The following is a 25,904-nucleotide window of genomic DNA, read 5'->3' on the forward strand; positions in this document are numbered from 1 at the left end:
AATTTGGAGGACTTCAGACCTGAAAAGCAGAATTGAAGAGCTGTTGACTGAGGTTTGGTGACAAGGTGACAGATGTGGACAAACTGATAAACTTTACCTTTTTTACTTTTGCAATAGTTTATTAAAACGTGTTTATGTTATTATAGCCAGCTGTAGAGGTCAGTGTTAAAATATCTCTATCTCTTAAAGGTGCAACGTGTGGTGACTAATACCACACTTTCACCAAAGTTCATTTTCAACCTTTCCTTTTCTTTATTAGGAAACAGCACTTCTGCAAAAGGCTTCTACCAGGAATTTTTCTTATTCTTGTGATACTAAAAATGGATACAACATAAAAAGCAAGTACACAAAAAGGTAATTGACTAAGATTAGTTTAAAAAAAAAAAGCAGAAGAAAGAATGGGGGCATTTTTCTTTATCTCAGTTCTTCTAGCCCTTTACTCCTCTTTTGAAAGAGGGAAAGGAAATGCATGAATTAACTTTTAAAACACACACGTGCACACACAACAAGAACTATTTACATCCAAGCTGAGGGAGTGCCATCAAGGAAGGTCCTGTGTTGTGTATAAACAGTTTAATTAACAGATATATTTTATTATCATAATTGTCATTGTAATGAGACACTCACAAACAAAATCGTGGTTTAGCAACTCAGTAACGCAGCCTGCTTATGGGAAAGTAGCAGGAATCTAATTTTTTTGCAATAGTAATCCCTGACTTTACTGGTTGCTTGAAAAAAATAATCTGATTACAGTAATGCGTTACTGCCCATCTCTGGTCATGACCAACTCCATTTGCTGAGTGCTTTAATGAGGGTTTAACGGGAGTTGTTGGACTGTTTGAGTTTTCTTTGATATTATCAAGAATTGTTATTAGTGGGCCAGGCTTTTTGTTTAGACAGTACACTACAGATTGTTGGTGTCTGTGGATGAAACAATCGTACCTCTACATGGTTTTGAGGTGTTTGGAGTGGCATTCAAATCCATTTTGTGGTGAGTGAAGTAAACTGTGCAAAATGGGCATTCTGACAGTTGTCAGCTTTTGGTCAGCTATAGTCTTGTTGAATTACTGATAGCTCGGTTATTCTCTCAGTGACTGGATCTGCCATGACGAGTCTCCCCCCGTCTTGCATTACACAGAAAATAATTCCTCACATTCTTATTGGAGACCAACGTAACAGTATCCAGAATAAGTATCAGATATATTGATTTATGTTTTTATGGTTTGAACATTAGGATTCCTCATCAACCCAGAGCCATCTGACTATTTTATCTGGTTCTCTACCAGAGGTCTGGGAACTGCCAGTATCTTGGTCATGGCATTCCATGTAAGCCCTGCCTGCTAGCATCTTGCACTTTGCTGTTATGTCCCAGATTATTTCAGTGGCATCTCTGCACAACCTGCACTAGGGCCTTGCCTGGTGTGGTAGAATCTAGTCTCTATCTATTGATCTTGTGCTTAGATCTTGTTCCGATGTTGCCATGATTAGTGCCTCTGTGCTGTCTTTCAGTCTAGCTTGGTCCAGCCGTTGGTAGGATTTCTCAGTATCACTTGTTCTGTTTGGCGGTTGTATATGCTGTAAAGCAGCCTGTCCTTCCATAATGGCTCCTCTTTATGCTCCTCTTCTTTCTTGGGTTTCTGCTGCCTGAGCTATTCTCTAAGCACATGATCAGTTGTGGCCATCTTGCTGATGTTGGAACACTGAGAAACGAGTTATTTTACCGTTAGTTTACATATTTGATGTCAAAGAATCCATAGGTCCCACATACTTTTCATGTAACCCCTTCTGCAGGGATTACTCGTGTAGCATTCCAGTAGCTCCCTATTCTCATTCCTTTTCCACTTATGCCTTCTTGTTCCAGTAGCCCACTTCTCATCAGTGTGTCCTGGTTCCTCAATACTTGACACAGACCTTGTTAATCCAAGCAACGTCCAAGCAATTAAAATCTTTCTTTTTTACCAGAGGTTTATTATAAATCACTGTTCTTTATATTTTTGTATTCAACGTGCCCTTGCAAATGAGATGCCACATTCTCTGTTTGCGTTTGCTTGATGTGTTATAGTCAACACGTGTTGCATGTATGTAGCTTAACGGTCACCACAACTTTTATTCGTGGTGGAATTATGTTTGAATTGCCACAAAAAACAGAATGAAGAATTTGAAAACCTCCCACAAAGCGGGTTTTTGCTAGCACTTTAACAGTGACTTTAAGCTTATATTTGTTTTGTTTTTCATTCATACCGCCACCACCTCATATTAAACTCTCACTTCATAATAATTATGCCCTTCTCTACCACCACTCTGTATCATTTCTCTCTGTTCTTCATTGTTGTCTTTCTTAGGTCAATAAGCAGCAGCTACAGGCAGTAAAGGAGCGTTTTCTTGCTTTCCTCAATGGAGAAACTCAAATTGTGGCTGATGAAGCTTTCTGCAATGCCGTGAGAAGCTACTATGAGGTAAAGTGATTGAGTGAGTTTTGTAAAACATTTTTCACAGAAACAAATGTGATTTTAGCTTTACAATTCTATGGCAGGACAGGGACTCTCTTCAGGCATTGCCTTAATTCCTGTTATGTTGTTTCTGACCCACAAACCGTCTGACAGAAAGGTGGAACCAACCTGACGATATACTCTTATAGTTACTTGACTGTGTCCTTCTTATTTGTTTTCAACAGAGGTGGTGAATTTACCCAGTTTGTCAATATTAATGCTGACATGAAACAACTAGAACTATCTTTATTCTTTGTAAAGCTGACTGAAGCTAGTATGAAACAAAAGATAACTTTTCATGCTTATAAACTGCCTTGAATGCTGTAGCAACATATATAAGTATAAGTAAATCCTATTTTTCATTTCTACTGAGTTATTGTTATTGATGATGCACTACTTAATTTGAAATGTGAATCTTTAGTGGCAACAGCTTTCTTGCTGGGAGCTTCTACTGTTTCAAGCTGACAGGCCTATTGTCTCATTTATTAAGATTTTCTTATTAAGTTTATTAAGTTTATTTATTAAGTTTCCTTCAAAATGCTGTCAGAGTGAAACTGAAAGAAATCAACAAACATATCCTGCTCAGACACTCATTTACATACAGTGGGGCAAAAAAATATTTAGTCAGCCACCGATTGTGCAAGTTCCCCCACTTAAAATGATGACAGAGGTCAGTAATTTGCACCAGAGGTACGCTTCAACTGTGAGAGACAGAATGTGGAAAAAAAATCCATGAATCCACATGGTAGGATTTGTAAAGAATTTATTCGTAAATCAGGGTGGAAAATAAGTATTTGGTCAATAACAAAAATATTCAATTCAATTCAATTTTATTTATATAGCGCCAAATCACAACATAAGTCGCCTCAAGGCGCATCATAGATACAGAGAAAAAAAAAACAACAATCATATGACCCCCTAAGAGCAAGCACTTTGGGAACAGTGGGAAGGAAAAACTCCCTTTTAACAGGAAGAAACCTCCGGCAGAACCAGGCTCAGGGAGGGGCGGCCATCTGCTGCGACCGGTTGGGGTGAGAGAAGGAAGACAGGATAAAATGATATAATAATAATATATTATTATTATTAATAATAATATAATAAAAATACAACTCAATGCTTTGTAACATAACCTTTGTTGGCAATAACAGAGGTCAAACGTTTACTATAGGTCTTTACCAGGTTTGCACACACAGTAGCTGGTATTTTGGCCCATTCCTCCATGCAGATCTTCTCGAGAGCAGTGATGTTTTGGGGCTGTCGCCGAGCAACACGGACTTTCAACTCCCGCCACAGATCTTCTATGGGGTTGAGGTCTGGAGACTGGCTAGGCCACTCCAGGACTTTCAAATGCTTCTTACGGAGCCACTCCTTTGTTGCCCGGGCGGTGTGTTTTGGATCATTGTCATGTTGGAAGACCCAGCCTCGTTTCATCTTCAAAGTTCTCACTGATGGAAGGAGGTTTTGGCTCAAAATCTCACGATACATGGCCCCATTCATTCTGTCCTTAACACGGATCAGTCGTCCTGTCCCCTTGGCAGAAAAACAGCCCCATAGCATGATGTTTCCACCCCCATGCTTCACAGTAGGTATGGTGTTCTTGGGATGCAACTCAGTATTCTTCTTCCTCCAAACACGACGAGTTGAGTTTATACCAAAAAGTTCTACTTTGGTTTCATCTGACCACATGACATTCTCCCAATCCTCTGCTGTATCATCCATGTGCTCTCTGGAAAACTTCAGACGGGCCTGGACATGCACTGGCTTCAGCAGCGGAACACGTCTGGCACTGCGGGATTTGATTCCCTGCCGTTGTAGTGTGTTACTGATGGTGACCTTTGTTACTTTGGTCCCAGCTCTCTGCAGGTCATTCACCAGGTCCCCCCGTGTGGTTCTGGGATCTTTGCTCACCGTTCTCATGATCATTTTGACCCCACGGGATGAGATCTTGCGTGGAGCCCCAGATCGAGGGAGATTATCAGTGGTCTTGTATGTCTTCCATTTTCTGATGATTGCTCCCACAGTTGATTTTTTCACACCAAGCTGCTTGCCTATTGTAGATTCACTCTTCCCAGTCTGGTGCAGGTCTACAATACTTTTCCTGGTGTCCTTCGAAAGCTCTTTGGTCTTGGCCATGGCGGAGTTTGGAGTCTGACTGTTTGAGGCTGTGGACAGGTGTCTTTTATACAGATGATGAGTTCAAACAGGTGCCATTCATACAGGTAACGAGTGGGGGACAGAAAAGCTTCTTACAGAAGACGTTACAGGTCTGTGAGAGCCAGAGATTTTCCTTGTTTGAGGTGACCAAATACTTATTTTCCACCCTAATTTACAAATCCTACCATGTGGATTCATGGATTTTTTTTCACATTCTGTCTCTCACAGTTGAAGTGTACCTCTGGTGCAAATTACTGACCTCTGTCATCATTTTAAGTGGGGGAACTTGCACAATCGGTGGCTGACTAAATACTTTTTTGCCCCACTGTAGGTTGCCATATAAACAATGGAGACACACTGTAAACAACAATGTAAAAAAACAACAAGTCCTACTGTATAAATGCTGCATTAAACATGAAAGTTTTATACAATGTCACAAAACTAGGCAGCTGGGCAACTTTCCTAAGCACAACAATAATGCATCTCTGCGATGCTAATTGATACATCCTTCTTCAAATGTGGCCAAAAAAATGACGCAAAACTCAGTCATATGTCTTCCGCACACCCAAGTGCCCTGACCTATCATGAGCTAGGTTCAACACCTGACCACGATACTTTGATGGAATTACTACCTGGAACACTGGATCCCCCCCCAAAGTCCTCCCCATGGGGCACCCACTTCCTCACCAGAACACCATCCTGCAAAAAATAGCCAGCCACACTTTTCACCTCCAGAGCTGACAACACAGACTCCAACTGCCATTCCAAGGATGGGTCAGCCCTCTGCGCACTCATCAACTCACTGCGGGGCACATCCAGAGGCGAAGCTGGCAAAGTCAGTAAAACAGGTTCATCCTTAACAGCGGCTTCTGTACACTCACCTTTACTTATTGCCCGTGTAACAGCACAGGCCGGGTAAGAGAAGTGACGACTGCTGGCACTATCCAACCGATCTAACCTGGAAGGCGAATCCGTAACTACTAGTGCTGATGACACCTTTCCCCACACCTGACCTCCGGCCAAATCATTACCTAGAATGATATCCACCCCTTCCACTGGCAATGGAGGCCTAACCCCCACTAAAACCTCACCAATTCGCCCTCAGTGTTCAACCTATGCACCGAAACCGGAACCACCATTATCCCCATTCCTCGCATAAGGATCTTATCCCCAGTAGCTGTCTCATCTGAAAGTGGGAGAATGGACCCCACAGCATAAGAGTTGACAGCGCCAGTGTCTCTCAAGATCCTAACTGAGACTTACGGTGTGTTCACACCGAACGCGATGGGCGCGTGAAAAAAGCCCCAAACGCCCCTAACTTGACGCGTGCACATTCGCACCTCTACGCGTGTCCAAGAAAAATCCATCGCGCCCCAAAATATCATATTTTAACGCGCGTGAACCGGAAATGTGGGAGGGATGTGGGAGGAAGTTTTGCAAGACCGGTATCTTTGCAAGATGGCAGCTGTCGAGCTAGCGCTTGAAGAGAGAGTCTCCCTTCTCTATTTACTGTGGAGAGCAGAGTAGCGGCGTAAAGGACATCCTTGCCGTACCTGGGTCCATCAGGTCCTCCAGAGGCGTGAGCAGTTTGGTGAGTTTCACCACTTGCTCCAGGAGCTGCGCCTGGATGACGGCCGATTCCAGCGCTATCACCGTCATTCACTCGGCCAGTTTGAGGACCTGCTGTCCCGCGTCGGTCCCAGAATCGCCCGCCTAGACACCGACTACGGGCGCTCAATCCCATCTGCAGAGCGCCTGTCCGTCTGCCTGAGGTTAGTAAAAGTGTTTAATACGTAGTCCTTTATTGATACCTGTGCTAATATATGCTAAACCATCCATTTATACACTGCTAACATGGATGTGCTATGCTAACAGTGAATGCTCTCGGTGTTTGCTGATATCAAACTGTAGCATTAGGACCACTGAGTTAACCTTGTAGTGATACTCACTCCTTTTTATTTAGACCTGGTTTAATTCTGGGATAGTTGAATATTTGTATATAATCCCTGCAGCTGTCAGACTCTATAACAGGGGTCACCAGCCTTTATTAAAACAGAGTTAGATAAAACTGTGAACAGTTTGGTTCATCTCTAGTTACATGGTTCTATCTTGATAAGCTGTCTTATCACAGATTAATTTTTCAAAAATATTAATGATTTAAGCAAGGAAAGGGCTACATGTCAACATACAACTCTTTATTTCTATTAATGTCTCACTTCATTCCTACCTGATTGACATGTTTAGGAATTATGAGTGATTGGCTCACTGTAGTTGCGAAAGTTGCTACCAATCAAATTATAATATGTTAAAGTTAAAACAAAACACAACTGTTTTAGATATTATCTAATATACATTTTGTAATTATCCTTATAATTACAAAATGTTTTATGTAAGATTTAAGTTTTGTGATTAAATCTGACATCACAAAAGTATTTTGGAATTTGAATAATGTATTTTGTAACTGCAGTACACATAATACTGATTTTGAACAATTTTGTCCAGGTTCCTTGTCACCGCGGACTCCTTCAGCACCAAGCGTTCAGTTACAGAGTCGGTGTGTCAGATCACCCCCCAGGCAGCGACGGCCATCTGGGACTGTCTAGTGGACGACTTCATGGCTGTGCCTTCACCTGGAGACTGGTGGTCCATCACAGAGGGACTCCAGTAGCGCTGGAACTTCCCTCTGTGCTGTGCAGCTCTGGATGGGAAGCACGTCCAGACAAAGGCACCCCATATATCATATAGGAGACACACACATTGATATACACTAAATATTTATTTCATTTCTTTTTTGTGGTGCCCAAATTTATGCACCTGCTTGATTTTGTTTAAATAATTATTGCACACTTTTTGTAAATCCAGTAAACTTCTTTTCACTTCTCAAATATCACTGTGTGTGTCTCCTGTATGATATATTTAACTGACATTTTTTTATTGTAACAACCAACGATTTATACAGGAAAATAATGTCTATTAACAAGGTTGCCCAAACTTCTGCATCCCACTGTATTAGTATATTTTGTCATTAGTATAATATGAAATAAATTCTACATGTGTCAAGTCGTGTGCCAACATTTGCTGTGTAGTAGAACTGAGACATTAGTCATTATAAAAATTTATTTGAAATAATGTTAAAATTCTCACACAGAAATACATTAAACATAAATATATAAAATATAAGAATTTACAGAGAGACAGGAATAAAAAGGACCAGCTGCTCTCCAGAGCAGGAACCAGGCTGAGGAGGAAATGCTCCATTGGAGACTGGTGTGGCCTCTTCAGGGACACCAGGATGGCCAGCTCCACCACCGATGGACCGTCCTGGGACCCGTCCCTCATCTGCCTCGGAGCCGTCCTCCCCTGTGGGCCTGTAAAACAGCACAAAACACAAAGAAATGAGAAGGCTGCTACTAGATTTTAATTTCAACATTGAAAAAAACAAACAAACTAAAAACAGGATATAATCAGATTGGTTGTAGATATTTAGTAAAGGTCATCACAGGCAATCCCACCGACTAAAAAGGTATCAGTGCTTGCTGTACATATCTGTGGGTGCAGCAGCAGGAGCTCAGGGACTGGGGAGCCAGGAGAAGCAACAGGGGATGCTCTGCTGCAGAATCAGTTGGTTCTATCAATACAGTATTAAATGTTAACAGGTTGAATATAATAATCATAGAGTAGACAGTGGTCCCTCATTTATTGCAGCAGGGGTTCTCAGAATAACTAGCCCCTGGCCACGCACTTTATACACTGTTTTCCACACACACACATGAACATTGGTCACAGTTCTCACAATTGATTCTCAAAGTGCAAACCTTTGTAGATTGCAAAACGTAAACGTATTATTATGCCGCGGTTTGTCTTCATCTGCCTGCCACTTTCGTGCGCCTTTTTCCTTCGCGGTGCAGGTGTCTATTTCCGAATGAGGCTCATAGTTATGGGTGTTTTTGTGCTGTTTTTTCTATTGGACGTGATGGTTATCAAAACCAAACATGATAAATTTGGCAAGCGCAGGAGATTTGTCAATCAGGCTGCAGAATGCAATGCTGTCCGGTGCAAAAAAGAGAAAATGAAAATTAAGAAAAAAGAGGCAGTGACGGATGAACAGCGGGACCACTGTGTGCTGCTTTTTAATAAACAATAAAATATATTCTTAAATGACAACATGCCTAAAAGCAGAACGGTATTTGTATGTCAGTGGGAAAATAGCGGTGGCTTGCTAGCTTTTGTGCGGCTTCCCCGGGTCAGTGAAAACTTTAGAGAAAACTTGAGAAAAATGAATGAACTTACCAGGTTGCCCGATCTCTTTACATATCTTCCTCCAAGCTCGGTCCTTTATATTCCTGTCTCGGTCCAGAAAGCAGCTGGTGTCGTATGGCTCCGGGTTGTTTGCTACGGCATTGATTAGCCTTCCTTCTATTGAAGAATAAAGGGCTTTGGCTGGATCTGCCCCTTTGAACTAGGTAACAGCCACGTCACCAGGCTCCTGATTGGTTGTCGCGGCGCGATTTGACGCTGGAGTTCAGATTTTTCCAACTCGAGCGGGGGACGCGAAACGCGTGTATGCACAAAATGCAACACATAAACTCACGCGCGTGTTTTTTTTCGCGAGTCAAACGCCTGAAACGCGCTACACTCACGCGCGTTTCAGGCGTTTTGGCGTTTTGGCGACGCAAATCTGCTTCCGAATTTTCGCGGGAGCCGCAATCGCGGGTCAGCGCCTTTCCATTGACTTTACATGTAAGCCTGACGCTCTGCCTGCCTCTATCGCGTTCGGTGTGAACACACCGTTACGTGTGCCCCCCAGGCAGGGTAACAAACCCACCCCAGACAGGCATCAAAGACTTCCTAGGCCCGTCAAACATGTCACATTCCTTGTACTCACCATACCCCCTGTCCAAACCCAAAGGAACAGGAAGGCTTGCAGCTAGGGCAATAGGATTCCCCTGTTTACCCCCCCCCCCCCCCCCCTCCCCAGAGCGGTCTCTTGCCAGGAGGATGGGACGATTCACCTTCCAATGACCAGACTCCTGACAATAATTACACACATCCCTGCCTGTTCCAGAATGATTAAATCACACAAGCCTTCAAAATTATTGACCCCGGAAGCCACACACCAGCGGTTAAAATGGTTCGTTATCTCCCTCACAAACTCCAAATGTGACCGAGCAACCTTCTTCTCCGGTGTCCTAAACCGTTGACGATAAGCTTCAGGGACCAACTCATACGCCTTCAACACAGCACAGTCCTTAACAGACTTGTACGTCAAACCATCACTGCCCAATGATGCATATGCCTCTTGCGCCCTCCCACACAACACACACTGCAAAAGCAGAATCCGTTCAGAATCTGACCACTTTCCTGCCTCTGCGACACGTTCAAACAAAGAAAAAGAAAAAACATCAGGGTCTTCCTCATTAAACTTAGGTAAGAGACGCAAATTGCTCACCATATCAGGAGATGACAAAGATGAACGCCCCTCATCCAATAAGACGTCCCCTGAAAGCTTACCCTCTTTAACCAAAGTTAAACGAGTATTCTGCAAATCTGTCTTTGCCTGCTCAGTCTCCCGTCGCAACCTTTCAATCTCCACCTGCTTGTCAGCCTCCAGTTTGTGTTTTTCCATGTCCATCTTCTGTTTCTCCAGCTCCAACTCTTGCTTTTCCTTTTCAAAAGAAATTTGCAATGACATCAGCTCCTTTTGCTGCTCAAAAGTCAAGTTTCCCGGAAAAACTCCCAATGGCACAGTTACTGGCTGACCAGTTTTCTGTTGCCCAGCCACCAAAACACCCTTTTCAACTAACTGCAACTTAACCGCAGATTTCACAGTATCTTTGCGACGTTTATCCCCAAGCCCACTCAAATCAAGATCATACTCATCTGCAACCTTCAACAGCTGGTCCTTAGTGCAGCGATCCAGGAAATCCTCACAAGGTGCAGCAACAAACTCCTCTATACCTGCCATGATGCTGCAAGGCTCAAAGAGTGCAGTAAAGGAAAGAGGAGGAAGAGAAAAAAAACAGCAGAAAACAAACAAGCAAAAAAACAGTGGTTCCCCAGGTCAAATCATGCCCCGAAAGACAAACATCTCTCGCTAAAGTGGAAATCTCCCCCTTACTAACCTGCCTACCCCAACTTGCCTACACCATAACCCTAGTCTTCATGCAGATTAGCGACAGGCTCTTTAAACACTCAACCCAGTAACCTGGTTAGGCCCCCAGCAAGCTGGGTACTCACCTGACAGCCCTGGAAGTGTCCCCGAGACGAATGCTCTAACCGCACACCACACAAAAAAAAACCAAACCAAAAAAACAAACCGAGTCCAAAAGGAACACGCTGCTGCACCTACAAAGGGAGACTCCACAAAACACTTACCACCCCAGAGAACCCTGCAATCACTGCTAAGAAGTCACACCTACTTGATGCCACATGAACCTGAGGCACCACACAAATCAAGCAACAAACCCACCATACTGAGACCAGATCCACATAACCAAAACCAAATCAGCAACCATCAAATCAAACCCAAATGGACGAGCCCCCACTTGTCACGAACCGGGCCGTACGGTCATGACAAAGAAAACCCCAGACGTGGTTAGGAATGTATTCCAAGCTGCTTTATTCTTTTAAAACAAATAAAACAGAAAAGAAACCCTACTGTCAAAAACAAACAGTGGTGTGTGTAATCAGTACCATCAGTAGTGTGTGAAGGAATGGATGAGTGGAAGATGATGCATGTAATAGTGTCAAAAGCAAAAACCAAACCTAACGAAGCCAGAGTCCAACCTGGTGTCTCAGAGCCAACTAAAACTATGCCCTAAAGGCTTTTTTTATATAGAGTCCTGGTACACTGGCCCAGGTGTTGCCAGTGTCACTGATTGTAAACGGGAACTCCACCTCTCCCATGCCTGCTAACAAGACACACATGAGCCAAAAGGAAGGCAGGGTGCAGTGGGTCATCACACTAATATAGAAATCAAATAACGGGCAATAAGACCTAAAGCAGTATGCTAAAATAAACTTCCATACAAATCACAAATGTATGCAAAGTACCGAAAATGATAATGACATGTTGACAACTGAAAATACAGGCACCAGTAACATGAGGAGGACTTGGACAGCTGAGAAGTCGAGGACATTGAAAAGTCTCTTGACTTCCTAATGGATGAAACCTTTACTCTCAATGTGCAACAGAAAATCATCACTGACAGTGTGGAGGAGGTAAAGCTCCTCCACATGCCAAATGCAGAGAAAGAGCATCATTGGATATCAGCATTAACGGGACCTCAGTTTGGTGTTTCACAAAGCTGCTGATTTCAGACCTGCAGAGCTTCTGTTTTAAACACTGAATGTAGTCAGCTCCATGAAGAGGACATGAGATTTTCTCTGACACAATTTGAAACCTGATACAGGTCAAAGGTCATCACTTTTATGTTGAACTAAAAACTTTAATCTACAATTCTTCCAAACTGTGTTTTGCTAGTAGTGTAGAGCATAATATATATTTACACATATAACTTTCTACAGGAATGAGTACAAATTATATGTAAAGCAAGTCTCCATCACAGTGTTGATGAAATGCTGGGTTTATCCATTTTCGGGGGCAGGCCTATGGTGGAGCTTTTAAGATTTCCCTGTGAGGGAGCTGCTGGCGAAGATGAGTCCTTGATCCCTGCGATGAGCTTCAGCTTCAGTGTTCCTGATGTTTCTAAAATGATGCCTCTCTCAGTGGGTCAATAGAACATCTGGCACAGGACAGCTGTGATGAAAGAAAGGAAGTTTCTTTTAGATGCATTTTAGATGCATCCTTGTTCCAAAAATGAATGACTTGTTACTAATCAATCAATCAATTTATTTATAAGCACGTGTTTAAAAACAAAACAAAACAACAAAAGCAAACAAAAAAAACAAACAGCACAGGTTGACCAAAGTGCTATACAAAGTAGAACACACACACACCAACTAACCACGGGTTGACATAATGTTTTTTTTTTTATTTGTTAATGTGGTGGATTTTTCCACTAGCAAGGTGAGCGCTGTGTTTAGAAAGTCCAATATTTATCACGTGTTCCTGCAGTAAATGTGACAACAGTACTTGCGAAAAATTATGTTGGAAATTCTTTTTTAGAACTCGAGTTTTTGTTGGCCTGTCAACACAATTTAAAAACTGGTATAGAGTTTGAAGTTTGCACTTTTAACGCAAATTAAAACTTTGGTCTCGGCGAGGCGCCGTCTGCTGATACGTCATCTTAAGTCTTGACAGTGTCGTTTTGATGCATTTGTCTTTAAAGACAAATGACTGGTCTAAAAAAAAAGTTATAGATCTAACACTATGTGAAGTTGGATTGAAGAAATAAAGTTTAAAGTTATAGCTTTCAGAGAATCTGTAGTGTCATCCTGTGCGAATACTAAATGACCTCACTAGGTTTGTTGGTCTGCTGTTGGTTGGTTTGGTTGCTGCTAACAGACTAATAGGCTTTGTATGTTTCTTACATAGCATGATCAGAAATCTTGATATCCATCAGCATGTCTGTAGGGAAATAGATGTATGTGATGGACAAAAACAGAGAAGGAGAAAACGACAAGAGCTGCTATACTTTTTGGAAACCTTATTTCCTTGTTTTTATTGAGAAATTCTTACCTCACTGATACTGATTCATATCAGTGGTGGTCAGAGGGCCCAGTGGCGCCAGTGTCCGGCAGCCTCGCCTCTGTCAGTGCGCCCCAGGGTGGCTGTGGCTACAATGTAGCTTGCCATCACCAGTGTGTGAATGTGTGTGTGAATGGGTGGATGACTGGATGTGTAAAGCGCTTTGGGGTCCTTAGGGACTAGTAAAAGCGCTATACAAATACAGGCCATTTACCATACTAGAAGTGAGAAAAAGTGAAATCCAAATATAAAGTGAAGGAACCTATACTAAGGAGTTGGGTTTTTTTTTTTTTGTTTGTTTGTTTTTTCAACATCCTGGACATCAGCACAAAGAACTGACCCTTGTGCTTTGGTAAGAAACCTGTTCATGTTTGTGGTAAACTGTTTGGATATGCTTGAGAATAGACAGACTGTTTAATTGCATAAAACTGCTGATTGGATCTCGTGGACATATGCTCTGTCAGCTGCTTGCCCTGGTTGGTTTGTCCAACTGACCAGGAGAAGTCCAACACAGAGGGACGGTGTTTATTTATTTATTTTTGCTCGTCCACTGAAACGCCAGTGCACCTGGCTCAAACAGGCTCTCCTCCACATGGTCCTTTATAAAGTGCTGTACAAATCCCAATATTTTAGCTAACAGGTGGATGTTCAGGTTTCAGTGCAGTTAGCCCACAATGACCAAGCTAAGGAGACAGAGAGCCCACTGCTAAGTCCAGCATTTGAAATCTTGGGCTTCAACTCTCATGTAAAATCTTTGGCTTGTTCCTGTTTCTTTTATTTAATGAATATTTCTGAATTGCAACATATGCTCTCCTCTGCTGAACTAGAAAAAATTATTCATGCATTTGTGTAATCGCGTTTAGATTATTGTAATGCCGTCTTTCCTTTGCAGGGCTTCCTAAAGAGTGAGCGTATTTCCCGGATGGTTCAGAGCGGTGGCTGTTCAGCTAATGACTTTCGTGAGGTTTTCAAGAAAAACATTGAGCGCCGTGTCCGCAGCCTTCCTGAGATCGATGGGCTGAGCAAAGAGACTGTGCTCAGTTCCTGGATTGCAAAGTATGATGCTATCTACAGAGGGGATGAGGACCTGTGGCGCCAACCACAGAGGGCACACCTAAGTGCTGTTTCAGAGCTCATCCTTAGTAAAGAGCAACTCTACGAGATGTTCCAGCAGATCCTCAATATCCGCAAGTTTGAGCACCAGCTGTTGTACAATGCCTGCCAGGTGAGCTGCTTGAGGGTGACCGTTACAGCCAGACACACAAACTGAATGCATAATAGTGAATACTTCAACGTCCATTGCTTAAATGTAAAGAGAAATCCTGTCTTCTTTTCTAATTATTTGCTAGACCTGCTTGATAGAAAATACTGAAATCAGTGGAAAGCCCCTAACCAACTTCTCTCAACAGTACATTTTTTTTTCTTCTGTGTGTCTTTTTTATAACACTTCTCAGTCCCTTTCAGATCAGGGTTTTTCTCCCTTTTACTTGTTTTGGCTGAAGGAGCAGCACCACCATGTTTCCATTTCATATATTCTTCTAATTTCTATTCAGAATTTAAACATATTCCACGAGAATCAGAATATTATTCTGTTGTACAAATTGTTGTGTCCATACTTTAAATAAATAAATAAACCTAGAATCAGTTATACTGGCTCACTGTGGGGTAAAGAGTCAAAACTCACTATCTTTACTCTTATATTCATGGTGTGATCAGCTGACCTGTGCTGCTGTCTTTATACCACAGTATGTACTTCACCTATGTAAATGTAGAATTCTGTGAATTAATCTAAGCACTTTAAATCCAAACTCGTCCCTGCTACACTTGATGTAACCTAACTTTGACCATAAACACCACGGCCTCTGTGCAGCAATCCAACACAGTCCGTTACTGTAAGTTCACCACAGTATGGCAAGCAGTGTTGGTCAAGTTACTTGAAAAAAGTAATCAGTAACTAATTCCTGATTACTTCCCCAAAAAAGTAATCCTGTTACTTTACTGATTACTTATTTTCAAAAGTAATTAATTACTTAGTTACTTAGTTACTTTTTAAAAACACGATTTACAATCTGAATAGGTGATAAAGTGATAGATCTTTCAGCCCAATTCTACTTTTTCTGCATAATCCATCATACAAAATGTAATCAAATGGAAAAGTCTCTTTTTTTAACTTGTTTTATCAGTTTTAATCTTTTAACTTTATGCATCAAGCAAAAATTTAATTATATGCACCATTCTCTGACTGGAAGAAATTAGTTTAATATTTAAACCTATTTTCTGCACATTCCAGCACATGAAATAAAATATTTGTGTTTACACTCAGTCTTTCAAATAGATGCAAGTAAAACACAGCAGAAAATAAATAAAGTCAAAGACTAGCGGTCCTTTTGCTCTATTTTCACCTGTAAAGCAGGAGTGGGGTAGGCGGAGGTTTACCCTGGTGCAGGTGTGCCGCGACGGTCAGTTGAAGAATCCGCGAGTTTCTCTGTGAGTTTCCCATTACGTCGTTGCCCACTCGGTGCTTGTTTGGAAGTTTAGGGGTTTTTTTGCTGTAAAAAGAAGTTTTCTTCCCACGCACAACGGACACTAATGTTTTTGTCACTTTTTATGGAATCAAACTCAAAGTAAGGTCAGTGCTTCCACGCTTTAAACGCTGCACGCTCATACTCTCTCCCGCACTTGATATATTATCCATTGTTGATCTGCACACAGCTGTTGTCACTAACGGCGCACTCGCTTACGTCACTGTCATGAGACATTCTCGCAGAAAATCATGGTTTTAGTAACGCAGTAACGCAGGGTTCCTACGGGAAAGTAACAGTAATCTAATTACCGATTTTGAAATAGTAATCCCTTACTTTACTCGTTACTTAAAAAAAATAATCGGATTACAGTAACGCGTTACAGCCCATCTCTGATGGCAAGCAAACCAGTTTATCCTGCACTAAGCTGCAGGATAAACAGAACAAAAATGCCGTTCCAGATCTTTTTGGCCCTGTTTAACCCCTGGGTATCAGAATCAGAATCAGAAAGGGTTTTATTGCCAAATGTTGAGCAGGTTTACAACATTAGGAAATTGCTGCGGTGCTTCAGTGCAAACATACTGTCATAAATTACGCTTAAATAGACATGAAAAAATAAATAAATAAATAAATAAAAATAAGAATAAGAATTAAAAGTGCTAAGTAGATAGATATATACATGATATATACATGAGTGCAGGTGGTGATCAGTGCCAAACATGGAATGATGCAGTGAACACAGCGTAGGGTCATGTGTTAGTGGTGGGAACAGTCATACGGTTATTGTTCATGTGACCAACAGCAGAGGGGAAGAAACTGTTCTTATGGCGAGAGGTTCTGGTGCGAATGGACCGGAGCCTCCTGCCTGAGGGGAGCAGGTCAAACAGACTGTGTCCAGGGTGAGAAGGGTCAGCTGAGATCCGAGCTGCACGCCCCAGTGTCCTGGAGGTGTACAGGTCCTGCAGAGATGGGAGTCTGCAGCCAATCACCTTCTCAGCAGAGCGCACAACACGCTGCAGTCTCTGTTTGTCCCTGATAGTGGCTCCAGCGTACCACACGGTGATGGAGGAGGTGAGGATGGACTCGATGATTGCAGTGTAGAACTGCATCATCGTCCGTGTTGGCAGGTTGAATTTCTTCAGCTGCCTCAGGAAGTACATCCTCTGCTGGGCTTTCTTGATGACGGAGGTGATGGTGGGCTCCCACTTCAGGTCCTGGGTGATGGTGGTACCCAGGAAGCGGAATGAGTCCACAGAGGTGATGGGGGTGTCAGTCAGGATGATGGGGGGAGTGGAGCTTTGTGCTTCCTGAAGTCCACAATAATCTCCACTGTCTTCTGGGCATTCAGCACCAGGTTGTTGTGGCTGCACCACTGGTATAGCGCTATAAATGGTGCATGAATTACATGTTTTTCCCTCTTTCATCAATTTGTATGTGATAAGCTAAGGTTAGTCATTAATATACTGAAACAACATGAGAATAGAGCAGCTGTGAGACAATTCTGCATTAATGAGTCAATGGTACGGAAGTGGAGGAAGCAAGAAGAATGAGTTGAGTAAAGTTTGACTTATTTGTTTTGTTTCACTTAATGCGCCTTATAATCTGGTGCGCCTTATGTATGGAAACAGACCTGTTCATCGACAGTGCGCCTTATGGTCTGGAAAATACGGTGTTTTGCTTTTTATTTCATTATGTCAGCTATGACATTTGTTTGACTCTGCTGAATAAAGTGTCTAATGAGCAGATTGTGAGCTCTCCTGTCAGTACCTCTAATCAGATTTGAATGTAACCACAGACAACAGGAATTCAAAGTAGCACTGAACAATGTGATTAACTTGTTGTATTGAGAAAACAAAACAAACAAACAAAAAAGCCTCCTGCACCCTGAAAGTCCATAAAACGCACAAACTCATTCATTCATGTCTGTATCATAAATCTTAAGATTATAAGATTAAGATTGGGGTTTATAGATTGGTTCAATCATTGGAGCCATTTAAAAATAAATAAATAACAATAAATAGGATGATTAAAGGAAAATAACATCTGCACACTTCTGCACACATCTAGTGACGTTTCGAGCACACCTGCTTTTCATTAGACAATGAAACACCAAGCAGCACCATCTTAAATAAACTGTGAACAGTTGACAGTCAACAACTTCCAATCAAGAACCAAATATTTTATTGGACAAACAACAAGTGAAAAATCATCATTGACAGATTTTTCACTTGCGTGTCTGTTGTTTGGCCTACATAACATCTGACAATGTTGTATGTTGACTAACATTAGTTTTTAAAGGTGTATATTAAAAACAAACAAACATTGCATGCATGATAAGGAGCTTCCTTGTTTTGATGTCAGGGGTTTGATCTCCACTTTCAGCCAGTCGATTATCCCAGCAGGGTATCTGACGACTAGCAGGGACGTAGGTGTTTATTGCCATTTAACTGACTCCTCTGGACTTGCCTCACTTTCTGCAAGTATTTGGTGGTTGTTGTTTTCCTACTGGCCTCTTCATGGTGTGTGTGTGTGTGTGTGCGTGCGTGCGTGCGTGCGTGCGTGCGTGGTATGTTTTTCACAGGCTTGACATCCTGCTGAAACTCTCACATCCTCACCCCTCAGCTGCTGACTGGTTGTATGTCAGAGAATTTCACTTTTCACTGGACAGTTAGTGACAATCTTTTTTTTTTTTCCTCCCTTCTTTTTCAGCTCGATAGCATGGATGAACAGGCAGCTCAGATCCGTAGAGAGCTGGATGGCAGGTTACAGTTGGCCGAAAAGATTGCCAAGGTACTAACTGATTACTTGCATCCAGAAAATGTCACATGACTTCTATTTCCTGAAAGATACACATCCAATGTTGATGTTTACGTTAAGATGAACTTTAATGTATGTTGTGTTTCCTTCAGGAACGGAAATACCCAAAGTTTGTCTCTGCTGATATGGAGGCTCTGTATGTGGAGGAGCTGCGATCATCTGTCAACCTACTGATGGCAAATTTGGAGAGTCTGCCTGTGTCTAAAGGAGGTCCAGACTTCAAACAGAAGCTCAAACGCTCCACTGTAAATAACTCCTTTCTAGATCTTGGAGATGAGGGAGATCTGTCTAAGTCGGACATCGTCTTGTCTTTCACTCTGGAGGTGTGTTTGGGTTTATAGAAATGTCTGCTGGTAACTTGCTCACAAAATACAGTGCTGTGAAAATGTATTTGCCCCCTTCACTATTTATTATGCTTGTGACAAACATGCAAAAAAATATTTTGGATCATTTAACACATTTTAATTTTTTTTAGACAAAGATGACCTGAGTAGATTAAAATTCTTTTTTAATTGTATGATTTGAAATCCAGGTAATCCTAGCATACTTCATGGCCTGTAGTTCATTCATTCAAAACTCTTCCAGCTGGGTGTGTTTCCTCTTTCTGTTACCTCTTCAAAGAGAAAGTGTCAGTGGTAAAAGCTGGGGATGTGAATGGGTTACTCTGGGTTGAAAACTGAGTTTGTTTGTTGTTCTGTTTGTTGGTGCCAAACCTCTGTTGATTTTCTCAGATTGTAATCATGGAGGTCCAGGGCCTGAAGTCAGTGGCCCCAGACCGTATGGTTTACTGTACCATGGAGGTAGAAGGAGAAGAAAAGCTACAGACCGACCAAGTAGAAGCCTCAAGACCACAGTGAGTTAATCTTCCTGATCTGTTCAGACCAGGGGTGGGCAATTATTTTTTACCAAGGGACCACATGAGAAATTGTGACTGTTGTGGAGGTCTGCAGCAGTAAGCTGAACTCAGTCCTGCTCCATGTTATTTCATCTCCTGTTGAACTTATTTCTCTCTTATTACTGTCTTATTACTCTCTTGGGAAAATGATTTGCCCACATTTGATTTAGACTGTTTAGAATACCCAAATCTCAGTTTTGACCACCCAAGTTTGTGAATGTTATAACCTGAGAACAAAGGAGTTTCAAACTGATACCACAGGTATATCTAAAAGTCTTGGACAGTTCAGTGACCTCGACCTCATGGTCAAGGAAAATTTTGTGAATGCGATAACTTGAGAAGGGAAGAGATAAAAGAGAAGGGGACAAATTGCTGTACAGTCCCATATACAGTGGGACTAACTACTTCAGGCTAAACTCATAATTCCAGCTTCTAATCTTTAAGTGTCAATTTTAGCCGCACAGTTTGTTGGCCCATTAATAAAACGGGCTGATACTATCCCAGGCAGAATTTTGTTAGAATATTCTTTTCAATTTAATTTCATAGTAAAGGGTTGAGGGGAAATTACAGCAGGAGACCAACCAAGTTTATTCAGTTCAGGTCGGAACCAAAATGAATGAAAAAAGGGAGAAACCCAGACAGACTGGAGCAATAAAAGTCATGCTATGCAGATTAATGACCACCTAGACAAGATGGAACATGCAGAATTTTGTTTTTGTAGAAAAATATGTACAATAATTATAACCTCTAGGACTGAATTTGAAGCCAGTTGAAGGAGAAGTCCCCCAAAACACTCCAAAAATGAGTACATTCCAGTGAATTTCAATGTTAAAATTTCTAATTATGTCTAATTTTACAGTTGCTTCTTTAAAAACAAATATTTCTATGAGTTCCATAAGGTGGTGGATTAAAAAAAATGTAACTAGTTGAAATCTCATATAACCTTAAATTTTTCTCTATTATGGAGGTGGTTGCTTTGACTAACAGGCATTTTTAATACAATTGTCTGCCAAATAATGTGACTTGCTGTGCGGTTAGCAGCCAAAGCAGTACCAAGATGGTGTGGTAGTAGAACATACAGTGGTGAGGCAGCAAAAAGGCTGCTAATGTTAGCTCGAGTTAAATCCGTTTATCTTCAATTCCTCCCTGTCCCAGTGTCAACAGCAGTGCCAACCTACAATTTTACAAATCATTAAAATTCTCATGTCTTTCAGGTGGGGGACTCAGGGGGACTTCACCACAACTCACCCTCTGCCTTCAGTTAAAGTGAAGCTCTTCCTAGAGAGCACCAGGGTCTTAGCTTTGGATGACAAGGAGCTGGGCAAGGTGAATAAATCTATTATTCTGGTTTATTAAAGTCTATTTAGTGTATAATGTTTAGTAGATAATATTTACTTGTTTAGAAAAGTTCTCTATATAAAGATAATTAACTACATTCAAATGATCAAAATGAAAATAACTGTGTAATTTAGTCTGCATTAGTTACATTGTCATTTTAGGCGTAGTGTTATTGATAATAAATGTGACTTTAGATACAACATTTCTTCAATTTCATTTCTCTGTTGTGAGTTTGTTTTTTTTTTAATTTCCAGACTTCGATAATGAATTGATATTTTTCTCCAGGTTGTCCACATTTATAAATGAGTATCGTGTGAAAGTTGTTTGAAACTTTGATACAACCTTAATGTTGTATCAAAGATGGTTTTTTTGCTCAGAAACTTGGGTGACTGCTAAGTGAACCAGATACTTTTTTTTTTTTTCTTTTTTTTTAACCCTTTGACCACAATGGGCTGATTGGGTAATGTTGTCACCCTGCTGGGCAGCGGATGGGCAGGCAACATGGACACCCAAGATTGTGAATACGGTAACTTGAGAACAAAGTGATGTAGAATTTTGAAATTGGTACCACAGGTGTATCTGTTAGAGGGCTGTGGGTACCAAGACTTCCCAAGACGTCTTCTGACAATCAGAAATTGAAGAAACACTAGACATGGGGGAAAAAAGTCCAGTTACCTAGCACTATAACTGATAAGTCCGTACAAGATCAGAATAATTTCAGAGGTCATGAAAAATTTGTTTGGAGGAAAGGAATCCATCAGTGAAGGTTTAGAGAATTTGATTGGCAGGTGAGACAACTCGAAGTTCTAAAAGCTTCAGATGTTATTTGTAATTTTCACACATATCTACAAGATCCAAACATGTTGTTGTTGTATACAAGTTCAATCCCGATTAAGCTGAATTCACAGTTCATTGTGTGTATGGAGGAGATAATTGAAGGTCAGGGAAGTCAAAGCACAGTGAAAACAATGACTGACAGTTGCTGGTTGGAAGTTTCTTATTTCTTCCAGACTATATGAATGAAACGTCTTACTGCATGAGAGCAGCTGTGATTGGTACATGCAAGCATGTGGTCAGGTGCCGATTTAGGGAATGCTTGATTTGCGTTTCCTTCCTGTTCTATTGATGAAGCATGTGATTTCAATACTGCTTGAACATATTCATTTAATTTTGGGAAGTCGAAACAACAATCAAGATTAAAATTTTAATATTTAGTGTAGCCCAAAGAACTAATACGGTCTCATATGTTAAGGGATTTCATGAAAAAATAGTGTAAGGTTTTTTTATAACTCCAAAACAAAAGGCCAGACGGACCAGGGAACAACTTAATTGTTGGCGAGGATGTGGTCATTAATAATAATAATAATAATAATAGATACTTTATTGATCCCCATGGGGAAATTACTTGTTTTTCTCTGCATTTGACCCATTCACTCTGTGAAGCAGTGGGCAGCCCACTAAGCAGGCGCCCGGGGAGCAGTGTGTAGGGACGGTACCTTGCTCAGGGGTACCTCAGGGTAGCCGTTAAGTGGATTCGAACCGCCGACCTTCCGATCATGGGGCGACCACTTTACCTACTGAGCTATCCCTGCCCCTGTCATTGTTTGGCAGACCACTTGTCTTCTGAAGCTGTTCCATTCTTAGTAAAAAATAAAGACACTATAACAAGGTATTGGCAAAAATAGTCAAAAATGAACAGAGTACTCTTTGATCCAATGTGAACGGCTCATCTCACAGAAAACAATGGGAAGAACCACTTATTTCCTCTGCACAAAGCATTTATAGCTTGTCATCCTTTCTACCGCCTCTCTTCTCTTACTGGACCTTATATCTTCTGAGATGACAACTAGCATCATGCACGGTGACATCCAACCACACAGTCCAGCCACACTTTATCATCCTCTCTCCATTTGACTTACACATACACACTTTAAAATCAAATGTTCTTTTATTCACTTACATAGGAATACTTTCTTTTACCTTTTTCTTTAAATCTCTGGGTTTGCTCATCACAATATACTCTTATTAAATCATACATTCAAAAGGTCAGACATTGTTTTACATGAGTTGCTCCTTGGTGTCACTCACTCACACATCCTCATCTTTTTCTCATAACCACTCTCTCACAGCCTCCGAAGTTATCTTTGCATCACACAACTTATCAATTACTTTGAATCGAACCACAATTTACAAAAACATTATGCTTTAATAAATAAGACTCAAGACCATAAATTTAGTAGGAACTGTTAAATAGGTCTTTACTGCGGTTTTAGGTCAGGAAGCTGAGGGCTATTTTCCCATAGACATTATACTTTTTTTTTTGTTTGTTTGTTTTTTTTCCCTGATCTATTTCTCCATTCCTCCCTCTCAGGTAATCCTGAACCCGACTACCAATGGACCAAAGCACACAGAGTTCCATCGTATGATTGTCCCCAAGAACAGCCAGGACACAGAGCTGAAAATCAAACTGGCTGTCCGCATGGACAAACCTCCCAACATGAAGCACAGCGGGTGAGTCACATGCTACATCCTGTTTCTTTTTTCTTTTTTGGCGGGCGCGGTTTCAGTTGGGTTTTTTTCCCCAAAGTTTTTTACTTCAGTGCTTGACAGTTGGATAGCAAAGAGGTCACAGCCCAGCCCAAGTTTGTAAATGTAATAACTCAAGAAGGAAGTGACTTGACACCATAGGTCTGTCTACGAAAAATCTCTGACAAGTTCAATTCTCGATCTTGTGAATGCGAAAACTTGAGACGGGAGTCACCTAGGATTTTCAAAATCATACCAACATGTTTAGTGAAACATTCGAACCCTGATGACCTTGACATCAGAAGTCAAGTTTTCTGAGGAGGATTTTGAAATTGGAATCATAGGTTTATTTCCTAGGAGACTGAGGGTGATCACTGTAGGCTTACGTCCTTCTTCTCTATGGAAATAAAACAGTTGCGGCTCGGAGTGTTAAAAAAAAAAAAAAAAAAAAAAAAATCCAAAATATATTTTCTGCAGTATAGTAGAGTTGTGCTGTGGCGTGTTTGTAACAAACAAACAAATGGAGTAGTTTGTGGTTAAAGATGGACTAAGGTTTTGTCTTTGTTGTTGTTTTTTTAAATCTATTATTTATTTCTCCTTTCTTTAATGTCTGTTAACTCTGTGACGGCAGCACCTGAGTCCACAACAAATTTCCCTAAGGGGACAATAAAGTATATCAAGTAATTGGTTTCAGGCAGCAGTGTCTGAGGTTTGCCATTGTACAAAACACTTGCAGAATTTAATCAGGAATACTGCCACATTCCACATTGGGATAAATAGATTTTAAAGAAATATCACATTGCTATGCTTTGTTCTTTCTTTCTGGACATAAGTCACAAATGTTCACATATGTTCATTGAGGAAGGTTTTATTTTGCTTTTTTATCAGCACTTTTTAGCCTGGTTGGTTTTCTCAATGGCAGCTAAAATTAGAATCACTATTCTTTTAAAATATTTCTGTGTAAGACCTGTTTGAGTTGTTACTGTGTAGTTTTTATTTTAACCAGAAGATGGAAGCAAATTCTAATTTTCCAGCCTGCAAGTGTTGCTGAGAGAAATATTTATTTTCTTTTAACATTTCATGTCTCAATTGAAGAGTTCATTTTTTTTAAATATATTGTATGGAGTCAGGTTTTTTTTTCCTTCAAAATTTACAGTAATAATTAGAATTGGTTTTAAACTAACAGTTTTAAATTCAAATTTCCTTGGAAAAGATGATGCAGAGTCTATGGTCTCAGCAGTTTTCAGTGTTTCCACTCTTTGTGGAAAACAAACAAAAAACAAACAATCCGGTGGACAATCTGACTTCATGTAACTAAATTCTGCTGTATTTTCAGTAAGACGAGAGGAATGAGTCACACCTCTCATTTTGACTCATGGTTTATGACTCAGGCAGAAACGTGGTTTGTCTAAAAATTCTAAGGTCTGTGTTTGCTTTCCAATTCCTTGGGCGAGATACTGAACCCTAAGTTGCTCGTGATGTATCCTTCAAATTTTAGGCACTTAGGTTTAGAAGAAGCGCTTGTATGAATGTGTATGTGAATGAGTCTTGTGTATGAATGAGCCTCACACATCTAATGAGCCTCCCGCAGGAGCTGACAAACGGTTCTGTTCATTACTGTAACAATGTGGGAGTCGGGCAGTTTTAATAATTGACTGGCTGGTTGGTAACTGCACTCCATCTGTATCCTTCTTGGTTTACACAAGGGGTCAGTATCGGTCTCTCTGTTACTTCTGCCTCTCTGGTCCATGTTCAGCTCTTCTCTTTGTTGGTTTTCTGGCATTTGATTTATTAAGGGTTGTGCTGTGCCTGCTGCTTTGATGCTGTTCCACCAACTGAGGTCAATGTCTTACATGCTGCATTTCTGAGTTTTACCTATAAGATTATCAAAATAACTCCACACATGTCAATGAAATGAGTCCAACTGAAGCATTTCATTACTTCTCTTATAGCAAAGAAAATATATAAAAATAGAAAACTTATTCTGTTAAAAGACATTTTGCATTTGGCAGTGTTTGTGGGCTTAGGTTCAAACTGTAGAAAAAAACAAAACAGTAAAAAAGTAGTCAAAGTGAATCAAACTCGATTAGGAGACCAACAGATGCAAAAACACATTTGATGGTCAAAATAAAACGGGCAGGGAAACAAAATGGAAATACTTTATTTAAATCCACAAACGTTGATTCTGTTCATCTGGACGTAGCGTTTTCTTTATTTCAAATGTGTTTTTGTATTTTATGTGAACAGTAGAAGAAAACCAGCAGTCTACACTCATTTATCATAAATATGATTCGGTCTTGTCTTAAAGTCCAATGTTTGACTGTGTGTGTGTGTGCATGTGTGTGCATGTGTGTGCATGCGCGCGAGTGTGTGTGTTTGTGTGTGTGTGTGTGTGTGTGTGTGTGCGCGCGCGCGTGTGTGTGTGTGTGTGTGTGCGCGCGCGTGTGTGTGTGTGTGAGAGAACAAAGTTGTTTTATGAAAAATGTCGTTTTGCTCAGATTCTCCCAGTGAAA

At 40.9% G+C, this 25,904-nt stretch overlaps 1 protein-coding gene and 2 long non-coding RNA genes across 6 annotated transcripts in view; 2 read left to right on the forward strand and 1 right to left on the reverse strand.

The window, feature by feature from the left end:
• The window catches only part of cadps2 (Ca++-dependent secretion activator 2), a 191,182-nt gene that overhangs the window by 16,573 nt on the left and 148,705 nt on the right, over positions 1–25,904 (forward strand). For 3 of the 4 annotated variants that reach the window (XM_026174892.2, XM_026174894.2, XM_026174895.2), the window contains exons 2-8: positions 2,343–2,456; positions 14,186–14,518; positions 18,525–18,605; positions 18,725–18,955; positions 19,364–19,485; positions 20,742–20,853; positions 23,237–23,376. In XM_026174892.2, coding sequence (XP_026030677.2) covers positions 2,343–2,456; positions 14,186–14,518; positions 18,525–18,605; positions 18,725–18,955; positions 19,364–19,485; positions 20,742–20,853; positions 23,237–23,376 — 1,133 coding nt within the window. The remainder of the gene's footprint in view (positions 1–2,342; positions 2,457–14,185; positions 14,519–18,524; positions 18,606–18,724; positions 18,956–19,363; positions 19,486–20,741; positions 20,854–23,236; positions 23,377–25,904) is intronic. The other variant, XM_026174893.2, reaches the window with a different exon arrangement.
• LOC145429742 (uncharacterized) lies at positions 5,781–7,703 on the forward strand. Its single transcript, XR_013910031.1, has 2 exons — positions 5,781–6,415; positions 7,146–7,703. It is a non-coding gene; the product is annotated as an uncharacterized LOC145429742 (long non-coding RNA).
• Positions 7,778–9,248, reverse strand: LOC145429739 (uncharacterized). Its single transcript, XR_013910028.1, has 3 exons — positions 8,934–9,248; positions 8,156–8,271; positions 7,778–8,011 (listed from the first exon to the last, which is right to left on the reverse strand). It is a non-coding gene; the product is annotated as an uncharacterized LOC145429739 (long non-coding RNA).

Source organism: Astatotilapia calliptera, chromosome 7 (assembly GCF_964374335.1).
Source record: "Astatotilapia calliptera chromosome 7, fAstCal68.1, whole genome shotgun sequence".
NCBI classification, from domain to species: Eukaryota; Metazoa; Chordata; class Actinopteri; order Cichliformes; family Cichlidae; genus Astatotilapia; species Astatotilapia calliptera.